This window comes from Anopheles merus, chromosome 2L (genome assembly GCF_017562075.2).
Source record: "Anopheles merus strain MAF chromosome 2L, AmerM5.1, whole genome shotgun sequence".
Taxonomy (NCBI): Eukaryota; Metazoa; Arthropoda; class Insecta; order Diptera; family Culicidae; genus Anopheles; species Anopheles merus.
The window spans coordinates 8,424,942-8,439,273 of record NC_054083.1 but is presented as its reverse complement, the minus strand read 5'-3'; the positions used below and the strand labels follow the sequence as shown (position 1 = coordinate 8,439,273).

The 14,332-nt window shown below is 39.5% G+C and overlaps 1 protein-coding gene across 1 annotated transcript; it reads right to left on the bottom strand.

Moving 5' to 3' along the window:
• Nucleotides 1-10,911: 10,911 nt before the first annotated feature.
• LOC121591510 lies at nucleotides 10,912-11,672 on the bottom strand. The gene is made up of 2 exons (XM_041912107.1): nucleotides 11,301-11,672; nucleotides 10,912-11,179 (listed from the first exon to the last, which is right to left on the bottom strand). Exons 1-2 carry the CDS (start codon nucleotides 11,645-11,647, stop codon nucleotides 10,912-10,914), a joined length of 615 nt encoding a protein of 204 aa, XP_041768041.1. The 5' UTR covers nucleotides 11,648-11,672.
• Between the last annotated feature and the right edge of the window lie 2,660 nt (nucleotides 11,673-14,332).

Genomic DNA, 14,332 nt, shown 5'->3' with positions numbered 1-14,332 from the left:
TTCGTAGTAGCACTCAGATGCTCGCCTTCAAGTAGATGTCATTTACACCGATTTAAAAGCCGCCTTCGATAGGCTATCTCACGTCATATTACTAGCAAAACTCGACAGACTTGGCCTCCCAGATCCCCTAGTTGCTTGGCTGAGATCATACCTAATGGGCCGCACTTATTCCGTTAGGATGGGGCCCCATTTATCTAGATCCCTCCGTGCTTCTTCTGGCGTCCCTCAAGGCAGCAATCTGGTACCTATACTATTTGTCCTTTACATAAATGATGTCTCCACGATCCTTCCTGCGGATAATCACCTGCTCTATGCGGACGACACCAAAATCTTTCGGCAAATCCAGGGACCAGACGACCATCGCATACTCCAGGCTTCACTAGAAGAATTCGATAACTGGTACACGCGAAACTCCTTAAACATTTGTGTTGATAAGTGTGTTACCATCACCATCAGCCGTTCGCGCTCTCCAGTGCATTTCGACTACACGCTAAACGGGCAAACTTTGCAGAGAGCCGATTGTGTCAAGGACTTGGGTGTTTTCGTCGACGCGAGAATCACGTTTGAGCAATACCTTGATCACGTTGTGAAAAGATGCAGTCAATTGTTAGGTTTAGTCGTTAACATGACTCGCGAGCTCTCTGACCCAATCTGCACCAACACTCTTTATTGTGCTCTTATTCGATCAGTGCTGGAGTATGGCAGCGTTGTGTGGTGGTCCTCCTCTGCTCGGGGGGTTGTGGGTTTGGAGTCTATCCAGCGTTGGGCTACCGTTCATGGGGGAGGACCAACGACTACACGACAAGGTGTTTGTTACTCGGCTTACCCCAACTCGACCACCGGATACGAAATGCTAGGCGGGCTTTCATTGTTGGGCTTCTCAACGGTAGCATCGATTGTCCGGCTCTGCTCTCGTCGCTACAACTATAAGGCCTGCAAGTAACCTCCGCCCTCAGGCGATGCTGGCCATCCCAGAGACAAGGACAGCCTTCGCCTCCCGAGACCCGTTTATGCGCACATGTCTTGCTCGGAATGCGGCATCTGATGCGTATGAGCCCGGCATGACGATAGCAAATGTGTTGAGTCGCATTATTTTTCTTCGCGCATCTCGTCTGAATGTTTAGCGTCCTTGTTATCGTTGTGTAAAGTGTGTGACCGTGTAAAAAATATATGTTATATTCGTCGAAATATTAGATTCGTCTATCATTTTAATTAAATATACACAACAAAGTATACACAATATTTTCGATTTATTTATAAAATTACGACTAATCATCAATTCTGACGACAACTTGCTTACTGCATCAACTCCAATTTGTTTGAAACGAATTGGGTTGGTTTGGAGCTGGAATGGTATTACACCTGTTTACAGCGTTACAGTTTATTCTTGTGCCATTTGCAAAGTCACGAAAAAGAATCTTCGTTTATTATTTATTGTGATTCGAAAAAAAAAATTGATACATTTTATTTTGTGTTACGTAACAAAAGTTTAAACTCCCCCTCTCCCCTGTATAACAAATCGTAACTTTTGACGACACCGCCTTCCCCCCTATCAGTGTTACATAATTTATGGATGACGCCTAAGAAGGGTGGGGGGGGAGTAACAACCAAAGTGCAACGGGCTCTTTTGTTATAACCGTAGGATAGTACAGAAGTTTTTTTTATCTTCTTACGTGTTAAGCACTACAAATAAGATGCTCGTAAAAGTCATCGCGCTTTATTTGACTATTGTTAAACGCAACAGAGATGATGGTTTCTACGACGATGATCCCTTTAACGAAAAAAAGACTGCAGTGACGACGAAGGCATGGATATAAATAATGTCCAGTTTCAGGAAAAAGCATTTAGTGCTTTCGTCTAACATTTATCATTATGCCGTGGGTTCGCTTTCTCTTCACTCAAACAAGAAACTAATTCCATGCTGCCGAAGGATCCAAGGACTCTATTAAAATACTGTGTATCGATACCAAAAACACCTTAGGAGTATAATTTTGGCACAACGGGGTAGCAAATTGTCTCAAATTAAACATCACGTAAGCAAATGTGTATTGTCTAATTTGCAAATCAATGTCTAATTTGGGCTTGAATCGGTGCAATCGAAGCACAGGTGAAATATAAAATCAACATTTTTTACACACAAATACAAAGTTCAGGAAAACAACTCCATACTTTCTTGATGCTACGCATTATTTTTAATTTTACAAAATAGCCTTTTACTTTGTACCAAATGCTAGACTTCGTGCTGTAGCAGTTAACAACGTTGAAAAAATCTAAAAGAAGCCGAAACAATTGTGTTAACGTCTGATGCTTGGACAAGCATAAGCAATACAAGTTATTGTACATTGACAGCACATTATATTACGAAATGTTGAAAATATTAAACAATAACAGAATTTCGTTGCTTTCCTGTGTGGAGTCAATTAACATTAAAATCAAAATTAGAAGAACATGATTGAACCGCAATCGAACAAGCGACAAGTGTTCTCGATCTTGTTAATGCAGTTACTATCGAAATTATAGGTGAAAAAATAGTCACACTTTCTACAATCGGGGTTCTTATAAGATCGCTGTTAAAAAAAATCTGAAAACATTGAAAATGAAATGTATGTTCGTATGTTGAAAATGCATGTATGTAAGAAAGGAAAAGCGCTAGCGGTAGGGAGAGAGTGATAACGGTAGCGAGATCGGGAGAACGAGAGCGAATTAGGAACGAGTTGCGAGAGAGAGAACGTGCAGCGTTACAGGGTTTACCTAGCCAATCGGGCATCGCCAAAGCGTTATCGGGCGCCGTAAATACTTATTCAGGCAACGTAAACCCTCAATCGGGCACTGTCATTTCTATTCGGGCCCTGTTCAGTATGAATCGGGCAAAGTCAAGAATGAAAGCGTCCTACTCTGGATCGGTGGCTCCGATGTGTTAGATCCATTAAGCTGTCAAATCGGTGGCTCCGGTGTATTAGATCCATTAAGCCGTTAAATCGGAAGCTCCGGTGTGTTTGATCCATGAAGTGTACAAATACAATGTTGCGTTTTGTTTCACTAATTATGTAATATTTAAAAAAAATACTATGAGCTGGTCACCAAAACAGTAGTTTTATTGAAACAATGTTCGATATTAAAAATTGTATTTCAATAAAAAAAAGTTCATTTTATATGTAATTTCATTTATCACCTGTAGATGAAGTTCACAGCAATGTGGATTTTATGCTTCTCAGCATACTTAAAATATTAATAATTCGCGATCATGTATCAATTATTTCGCCATTTAGGCAATGTGGAAGACATGTCCACATATGTTTGTAATAATTGTCACAGTCTACTGATGTGATCAGAGTGGCTCCTGTTTCAATTGTATGCATTAATTCTGTTTCATTATTAGGATTGGCTCGTTTTGTAATTTGCTTCCACTGGGCAAACATATTTTCTATCGGATTTAAGAACGGGCTGTATGGTGGCAAGTACATGATTTTGTACCCATATGATTCAATTTTTTGTTTTATCTCATAAGACTTGTGAAATGCTACGTTATCTAATATTAATATCGCATTGGTTATTAGCTTTTCTTCCAATTTATCATGCAACTCATCTATAAAACTAACAAAAAAAATTTTTATCTCTGGCACGTGTTTGAGACACGTAATGCACAATTCCATTTCGGCTCATAGCACATACCACCGAAATATTTCGTGCTCGTAGTGCTAGTAACTCCTTAACTGCAGGTTTTCCTGCTAATGCTCGCCCTCTAGTATCTCGCATCGAAACATTGAACCCCACTTCGTCTATGAATATAACTTCATATTGGGGATATCTGCCTCCAAGCGATGTGTACTCTACAGCGTACTGCCGTCTGGATTCTATTGTTTCGTCAACATTTCGTCTAACGGGAACTTTATGTACACGTTTTAGCGTGTAATTGAAGCCTTCGATTACTTTAGCTATTGTTGTTTTTGAAACTGTAATTTGAAATGCTTCATGCACTTTAGCTGCCAATTTTTTTAATGAAATGCTGCAATCTTCATCGATCCAAGCTCTGATCTGTTCTTTTTGTTCTGTACTTAGTTTTTTGGCACTTGTTCCTCCGCGAAGACCGGCTTCTATAACAGATGTTTCGTTGAACTTCTTTATAATCCCTGCAACTGTTTATCGCTTCATATTTAACATTCTTGCGATTGCTCCATCTCGATTTCCATTTTCATGGACAGCTATCACTCTTTCTCTATCGGCTTTAGTGGTGGTACGGTAGGTTCTTTTTTGGTGCTCTTCTTGTTCCGACATTATCTGTAAGATAAAATAACCTATTACAGGGTTTACCTAGCCAATCCGGCATCGTCAAAGCGTTATCGGTCGCCGTAAATACTTTTTCGGGCGACGTAAACCCTCAATTGGGCACTGTCATTGCTATTCGAGCCTTGTGAAGTATGAATCGGGCAAAGTACAGAATGAATTGGGCCTACTTTATATTTTGTTGCTTTCTAGCTGTAGAACAATACTTTTTAGCGAGTAGTTTAACTGATATGTAAGAAAATTCACTATTTTCAAATTTAATTAAATAAAAAATTATTCAAATTCCTTTTTTTAAATTTTTAATTCAAACGTGTACAATGCAAATTGGTTTTTTAAAAATATTTTATGTTAGGCGATTTAATTAGGTAAACATTTTAAAATAATATATAGGGTAAATGTACCTATAGTGGTGCTAGTACCAATAGTGGTGGTATTGCACTAAAATGCGTCTCATACTATAAATTAACAGTAGTTAAGTTATCTACGATAGTGTGAAATGTTCTCTAGCCTTTTACAAAGGATTTAAAAATGAAATGGAGCTATTCCGTTTCTTAGTGACCGAAAAATCCATTATTTTGTGAAAGGTATCAACTTTCCCAAAATCCTTAGGATTTTATAACGATACTCATATTTTTGTTAACGTCCTAAATGACCACATAACAACGCAATTATTTTTTTTTAAACATAATTGTTATCAAATGATATTGTTTTATTCGAATTCATTGGCTGTTGATCATATTTACGTATTTTTAAGTGTTTTTACGATAGTGCCATTATAGGTACACCAAACAGGCATGTTCCTATAGTGGTCCTTGTTCTAAAATCAATAAAAACAGGTAATTTTAGATTTTTGTTCGATTGCTTTTTTTTGTTCGAGAACGTGTTCGATTGCTGCTAGAGCGTCCCAATCATTTGTTGGGTTAAATTCCCTAGTACAATTTTCAGAATTTTCAATTTTCTTCTGGTAAATGCGATAACAATTCACCTTTTAAATAAATACACCTTGGATCGTGACTAATACGCTCCTTGTTTGATGTACTCAGTATCACAATAATCCAACAATTGGTCCTTTTGACAGTTTCTGTCCGATTTACTCTTCATCTTGTTTGCTGTGCATAATAAGTGTACAGTGCGTCGTGTACTGTGTTAATTGTGTGCCGTGTATGTGATTGTCCGTGTGTTACCCGTTTGAGAGTGTTGAGCGACAATACAGGTGCGTAAGGCACGCATCTTTGTGCATTCGCATCTCGCGCGCTCGAATCTTGAAGAGCGCGCTCTCCTCTCATTTGTCATGTGTTTGGTAAGTGATCCTCTCTTATCCAACTATCCTTGTTCTCCACGCAGTTAAATTGTTGGCTCGGGCTCTCACATGGAGGCGGAGCCTATCTATGAATCCGATGAAGGCTTCATTACAGTGAAGCGCAAAAGTTCCGACCCAGGGCAGATAGCGAAGAAAAAGGTTTCTAATGAACCTTTAGCCTCAACACCGCGAGATGCTTCCTCCAAAAAAGAAGTGAAACCAAGGGTTAAAGTGTACCACGCTTCTTTTAACGGAGCACATAATGTGTTCTTCATGCCCCGTAACAAGCCGCTTGATGCTAGTTCGATCACAGCATCCATCTACAAGAAATTCCCAGGTGTTTTGGACGTTATTCGACTGCATCCAAAAAAGTTTCGTGGCACCACAAAAGACCGAATGCAGGCCAATGCTATCGTGGCTGATCCGGACTATGCGGAGGATTACCGGGTGTATATTCCCGGTGGATGAGTGGAAGTCATCGGTGTAGTAGATGGCTTTGAATACCCCTTAGAAGACATCCTAAAGTACGTACAAGGGGATTTTCTACACCAATCCTCGCCTCGTTTTAGGGTCCTCAAAGTGAAAGAACTGTACGCTTCGAAAATAGTTGACGGAAAGAAGGTGTTCCGTGAGACTTCCTCACTCCGGATCACTTTCGAGGGTGCTGTACTGCCGAACACGCTGTACTTCGAGGGTCTGCGGGTACCCATCTGTCGACTCTTTGTTACGAGGGTGGCAACCTGCTCTAAATGCACCCAGATTGGGCATTCCGAGCTCTACTGTACCAACGCTGTTAGGTGCGGTAAGTGCAAAGGACCGCATTCTACAACAGAATGCAAGGCTGACACCCAAAAGTGCATTGCTCAGTGTACCGCAAAAAAAGCCGAGCATAAAAAGGACGGCCTTTATAATTCGAAGAGGTCATTCACGGATGTTATGAAGATAACCTCATAAGTGAATCCGTTCGATATACTCTCACTTCTTGAGGGTAATGAACTATTGCCCAATCTGACCCCTCTAACAGGAGTGAAAAGATCGATTACACCGAGGTTGTCAATCAAACGGATCCGGAAAAACAAAATTGTTCCCCCTAAAAATCTATGTATAAAAAATCTATCTATGGATCTATACAACCATTATATAGAGGTCTAGAGCGTATGCGCAAAAACTTGCTTAAAGCAAAAAAAAAGATCATACTGGCCGAGGTATGTCAAAAACCTCAAGCCTTCCACTTCGCAAATGGAGCTTCAGAGCATGGCAAAAAGAATGCCCAACAGCAAAGCAAGAAACGAGAGCGAAAGGGTTTCTGGAGCATGGCTAGAGCCATTTGCACAAAAAGCCTACCCTGTTTTCGCTCAAGCACCACCATTTCAACCGAGTGCTCATGGGAGTGATCCGCAAATGTATTCACCATTCACATTGGTTGAGCTATCGCTTACTCTGTACTCCAGCAATAATTCGTCTCCAGGACTGGATCTGATTCGGAACAAATTGCTCCATAATCTGCCAGATCTGGCGAGAAAACGGCTGTTGAGATTATTCAACACTATGTTGGAGCTTAACACCGTCCCGTTGGAGTGGAGAGAAGTGAAAGAAGTCATCCTTTTGAAACCTGGTTAACCTGCATCAGAATACAACTCATATCGACCGATAGCAATTTTATCTTGCCTGCGAAAATTATTTAAGAAAATGATTCTTTTTAGACCGGACAATTGGCTTGAATCCAAAGGCTTCTTGTCAAGTACCCAATTTGGCTTTCGCAAAGGCAAGGGTATCAACGTCTGCTTGGCGCTGCTTGTGTCCGAAATCGAGATGGCTCATTCTCGTAAAGAAATGATGGCATCTGTATTTCTTGACATCAAGGGGGCTTTTGACTCAATATCAGTCAATGTTCTGTGTCAAAAGTTAGAATCTGCGGGCTTAACCCCAAGACTGAATAACGTCTCATTCAACCTCCTTTCGGAAAAGGCAATGAATTTGCGACAATGACCACATGAAATTCGAAGAATTAGTTACTATGGACTACCACAAGGGTCCTGTTTGAGCCCCTTGTTGTATAACTTTTATATGAATGATATTGATACATGACTTGCACCTGGCTGTAACCTAAGGTAATTGGCGAACGACGGTGTTGTTTCAGTCGCCAGTACAGCATCGCCGACGTTCAAAGTCCTTTGCAAACCACGCTCAACAATTTAGAGGCGTGGGCCACGAACCTAGTTATCGAGTTTTCTCCTGAGAAAACGGAAATGCTGATATTCTCTTTCTTTTACAGCACCTAGAGTAATAGACGCTTGAATTTGGTTGACTCAAAGGTCGATTTTTTGTTACATGGTAAACAGATATCCATAGCCAGATCTTTTCGATACCTAGGGGTTTTGTTTGGTAACAAAAATGTATGGAGGACATATATCGACTATCTGGTACAGAAATGTACAAGAAGAATCAATTTTCTCAGAACGGTTACCGGACTCTGGTGGGATGCCCATCCCAAAGACGTCCCAAAGACGTCTGAAGAGATAGGTTCTAAATGCAAAATTATGAAGGTCTATCATGATTTTGTTTCCTTACAGGTGCACCCTAGTACTTTTCAAAGTATAACTAGTGCCAGCTTACCAGAGTCCTGCAGTTCCATTTTAAGTGTAGATACCTCATTGAAGGAGGAAATTAAAGGTATCCCCGATAACCTCCGCCGGATGACAATTCCCAGCAAATTTGTGGAGAAACATGGCCATGCTAACAGTAACCATTTTTATACTGACGGATCCTCATCAGAGCAGGGCATTGGATTTAGTGTATACAACACGTGCTCCGAAGCACTCTTTAAATTACGCCAACCATGCTCAGTATATGTAGCGGAGCCCGCCGCAATCTTTTATGCCTTATTATTGATAAGTGCATGCCCTGCGGATCAATATGTAATTTTTTCAGACAGCCTAAGTGCTATGAAAGCAGTAAAATCCGTAAAGGCTGTTAAGAGCCCAGACCACTTTGTGAAAGAAATTGTAAAGTTTGAAAAGTCGTTTCGCATATCTCTAGTATGGTTGCCTGCTCATTGTGGTATACCAGGAAATGAACATGACGCATTTGGCCAAAAGGGGGAGCTGCAGAAGGGTCCTTTTTTGATAGGCCTATCCTTCCTCATGAGTTCTTACAGGCCCCTGAGGCGTTTTTCATGGCAAGTTGGCAAAATCTGTGGGACTCGGATGAACTCGGAAGGTTTCTGTATACAATCACTCCTCGTGTAAGCTTGAAGCCTTGGTTCCATAACACCCCTGGAGATCGTGCGTTCATTCGAATGATGTCTAGACTTAGGTCTAATCATTTCGCATTGGGTGCACATCTCCAGCGTATAGGACTGGTCGACTCCAAGGTATGTGGCTGCGGGCTTGGATTCCACGACATGGATCATCTTTTGTGGTCCTGCGTGGAATACGAGTCTGCTCGACCTGCCTTGCTGGACGCGGTCGAAAGACTGGGAAAATGTACTGATATTCCGATTCGGGATATATTAGCGGTATCGGACTGGGAGTTCCTGAAGGCCATATTCGATTTCTATAGAGAGAATGGCTTAACTGTGTGACTTTCCTAAAGCAAAATGTCTGTGAACCAACCAACATTGTTGGCAACAGCAATCTTGCATCCTATGTTATTTCTTCTTGTTTGTCTATGTGTTACATAATGTACATCGCTTGTATGATGGATGAATGTATGCATGAATGTAAGAATGAATGAGTGCAATGTGTATGGCTGAGTAATCGGCATTGACGGCAGACAGAAGATCCTTGCTTGAACGATGTTCTTGCAAGGATTTACTAGATAACTGGAACGATACAGACCCCCGCCATGTCACTCGGACCACTGAAGGAAAGGACTACAACGATACAGACCCTCGCAATGTCATTTGAGCCACTAAATGGGAATATACTCGGACCGCTTCTGATGGATGGATCCGACGAAATGCCTGGAATCCACACGAAACAGACCCCCGCAATGCCATTTCGAACACTGAACTGGAATAGACAACCTCGAAACCCGAATGATGTAGACCTTCGTCACGCTTATAGGACCTCAAAATCATGGACTGGATTGATTAAAACCAAACCGTCCGAGTACACCCGGGATAAGGTGCCCCTCCATGGCTCAGAGAAGGAAATGTCTCCCTGCCAATATGGATTGTAGCGCCATGAACTATACTTGTATAATCTAGTTTTAAGCAATACGGCCCTTCGGACCGTTCCTCCTGAATAAAAAAAATCAACTTATCCTGCTCTTGTCTTACTGAAACAAATTTTAAAATTACGTTTTTGTTGGTCATAAACAAATAGTTGACATCATCATTTCGCAGCTTTAAATATTTCCTCACATTCATAGTAATAGTTTGCCCTCTTTGCGTATAAAACGGGTGACGAAATGGTTGATCGTTTTGTTGAGCTCCTGTAAAATTTTCAAATTCCGATATTCTACGAATTGCCTGTTCTAAACATCTATAGTTAGTTCTAATGAGCCTGTTTTTTATATTTCCGAGCTTGCGTTCATATGCATATGTTGAGTGATAGTCAAGAGGACCAAACCGCTCTACTTCTTCTTCGAGGTGGATTAGACTATGTACATTGGACGTAACAGCTTTTTTATGATATACATCGGCAAATGTTTCTACAAAAGTTTTTAGCATAGTACCAGCAGCTTTCCAGTGTTCTTTATGTTCGGTTGTTGAACATATCGTTATAGCACAAAAATGAAGCATAAAATGCTTATATTCCTGCTCACTCAACAATCCTTCCAATACTACGGGAGCCATGTAATGGAGAAACGTTTTGCAATCTGATCCTTTCCAATATGCTAGGTCGTCAATCGGGCCCATTTTTTGGTTCTTTTCAAAGGGGAGTTTTTGATTTAGGAGTCTTTGTTTAAATTCTTCACGTTGCTGGCGATTCCATCTTTTCCATTCTTTTAACACTCCCATGTACCAAATGTGAAGTAGTTTTTTTGTAAGACCAATGTCTATTTGATGGAGACGATCAACAACAATCATATCCAGAATGATGTCAAATTCGTCCAAATCAATCAACGGCGTGGACCCCGTACAATGCAGAATATAATCTCCATCTAAAAATCCTTTGTGAGTGCGCTTTGGCGCAGACGTATCCAAAAAAACCATTCGTTGTGACACCGATTCTCCTTCACAGCAACATTTTAAACAGGAGTGTCTTCCAGTATGACCTTGGACATCTGCAAAGAAACAACGTTTAGAAAATATTACCTGTCATAAATGCTTATATTTTACCTCTAATTAAAGCTCGTGCTGGTGTATCTGCGATGATGGCTCATAATTTTAACGTGATGACATTTTCTCCCACCATCAGTCCAGTGCTCGATAATAAATTTATCTCATCGACTAGCTGCCGCAGATAAAGCTCATTACTTTCCGGTTTTGTTGGTCCGCAATAGATAGCCACGATCATCACTGGCCAATCCGGCTGGTCAACAATCTTCAACAAAATTGGCCAGAACTGTGTTTTAGATCGCGTATGAAGAGGAAGGCCATCGATGTTAAGATCGTACTGAAGCGTTTGTGGCACTGCAGTACGTTTTCTTTTAAAAGAGAAGGTTATTTAAATTATTACTTAGTATTCTCACATCAGCTTTTTGGGAGCCATAAACTTTCTAAACAAATGCATATATTCGTATTCATAAGCAATGTAGATTTACTTACCGCATTTCACTTGTCAAGTAGTGGCGTATTCCATTATACCAATATTTGCCATTTCCTATAGACGAAAGGATAGCAGGATTTCGTCGTGTCCGCAGCAATGTCCTTGGATCTTTAGGCAGATGGAGATCTGTGTTGACTCGAAGATATTTTAACAAACTTTTTAAAGATGCGTGCGATTCTGATCGAGCTAGCGCCCAATACCGTAAGCCCTCTTCGCTTGTCATTTTGGTGTAGTCAGGATCGTTTTCATCGTCCTCAGATGCTATGTCCTGATCGTCGTCCATCGATGCTTCATCTTCCGATTCACTTAGGTTCAGTTCCAAATCCTGAGTTTCTTGAAAAAGCATGTGTTCGGGATCAACTGATGATGCCATATCGGTATTCTCGCCATCGAACAGCTCCGGTGAAGTCGACGCTGCTACAAACCCAACAAGAAATGCTAATTGTAGAATTGTAAACTTAATAGCTGTTACATTAGAATACTTACCTTGTAGTTCTGATGGCGATACCACATTCACAATATCGTCCACCGATTCTTTATACTGCTTCAACAGTTTTGCGGCTCTTCGGTATAAAACGCCAGACTTACCCGGCGCTCTAGCACCAATCGAACACGACATCGAACATGAAAAATGTATGGGATTTGACATGTTTGTCTTGTTTGTTTGTTTGTGTCTGACAGTGCACCTCCATATGATTATATGGGTTTGTTCGAGTCGGATGTCGTGTTCGATTGGTGCCAGAGCGCAGTCTTACGCAGAGCCTGCAAATGGCGATTTTTGCCACACAATTTGTTTATAACCGAGAGTTTTTTCTCATTTAAGTCCATTTTCATAAAGAAAACTAACTTAAATATCAACACAAATGCGTACAAGGTTGCTAAAATGCTGCGAAAGACGCCACGAAGCTGCGAACCACAAACATGCAAAAGACGCTACGAAAAATGTTTTGATTTTTTACCTTCTTCTCTTCCAAACATATTCTCCCTCTTCCCTTGCTGTCAAGTTTTTCAGTAGCGTCACCTATCGGACTTTGCACAAAGCATTAAAAAGTGTATGCTTTTGTTGGATTTCGACACTGTTTCAGACAAAAAGGCTCACAAATCTGTGTTTTGATAGCTTCGGTGCGGGCCGCTTAGTGTGTGTCGTACGCTCGAGTAAGGCGGCGCTCTAGCAGCAATCGAACGAAACAAACAAACACGTCGCTGTTCGAAAGGTGCTCTGTCAGCTGTACGATATGTCGGATAGAATTGTCAATCGTTGTCAATCAAAACAAAACATCTAAGCGGCCATGTCTGTTGTTTGGATTGGAAGCGAATAGCAGCAACGAGCATTTAAAATTTTGCTAGTGCATTATTTCACGATTAGAATGGAGTATAGCGAAGAATATGCCTCAAGTGCAGCACTGCTAGCAGCAATTAAAATGCTAGAGCGTAGTAGAGCAACTACAAATAGATTTTACCGCTCGAGAAAAGAAAGAGGAGAATTTACCAAGCAGTACGAGGATCTTTTGAGCGAACCAAAATACTTCTACGAATACATGCGGATGTCCAAACGAACTTTTTTCTACATTTTGGGTAAAATACGCTCAAAGTTACCTAAAGCGAATAAAACAAACATCAAGCCTGAACACCGTTTGATGCTAACTTTGAGGTAAGTAGATAAACAAATAAGTCAGTTCTCATAATTTTAGATGATTTATAGTTAATATTTTTGCTTCGTTAGCGAACCGTAGAGCGTGTGTAAAAACCAGGACACGGAGATCAATGCATTATATTGATTTCATATTGCAATCATATTATGAAGTTTTTAATTTGTAAACGCGTTTTATACGTGTATGCAAAGCAACCGACCGAATTCGTATGAGCAATCAAAAATGGGGCAATCCGGATTTATTCATGCATTGCACCTTAATCTAAATCTTGCTTGTTTTATAAGTATAAGAAGAGCACATAATATATTTTATGGAAAAACGATATTCATTTCAGGCAATTCGTTTATAGTTCATTCAAATCATATACTTGAATGAAACGTTTCTAGTATTAGCACCGCAAAGGAGTGCATAACAGTGTTCTGTTACGACCAGGGAGTTCCACCTTTCTTCACTCATTCGTAAATGCAGCAAATTTCGTTCCGCCAGTTTTCTATTTATATAATATATATACATATATATATATATATATATATATATATATATATATACATATACATATACATATACATATACATATATATATATATATATATATATATATATATATATATATATATATATATATATATATATATATATATATATATATATATATATATGTATATGTATATATGTATATATGTATATGTATATATGTATATATGTATATGTATATATGTATATATATATGTATATATAATAACGATAGTGTAATATTTAGCTTTGTTCTGAAATTCATTATATTCAAGTTCAATGAAATGACAACAATACTTACATTTAAGTCTACATTGATTAATGTTAGGTTTTTATGTTGGGCATAATATTTACAGAAATTAATATTAACTAATTAATTTAAATTCCTAATTGCTACGCATAAATATCTCTGTATCTCTCTAATTATACATTGTTATGTAACCTAAAACTATGCAACTACTTAACTTACTTGATTAACTAATTAACTATTACCGTAACCGCACTAGTTCATTTTCAGTTCAGTTGAATTTATTGGATTGTTCTTGTACCTGTACATGCTTCATTAAAATATTTAAAATTTCTTTTTTAGCTAGCAGTTGTCTCAGCATCGACTATTTGCTCAAATCATTCGAGATGCTAGCATCGAAAGGATTTTGTTTTAATCCATCCAACTTGGCAATCTTTTGTTTTTCTTAACAAATAAGCTCCTCCAGCACTTTATTTTGCTCTTGGGCCGATCTCTTTCGGCTTGTCGATGGTAGAAAACCATTTTCATCATTCTCACATCGGTATATTTTCTACCTCTTTAATAAACACATTTGTCTCCGCTGGAAAGTTATCTGCAAATATATAATACATTTTCTGAT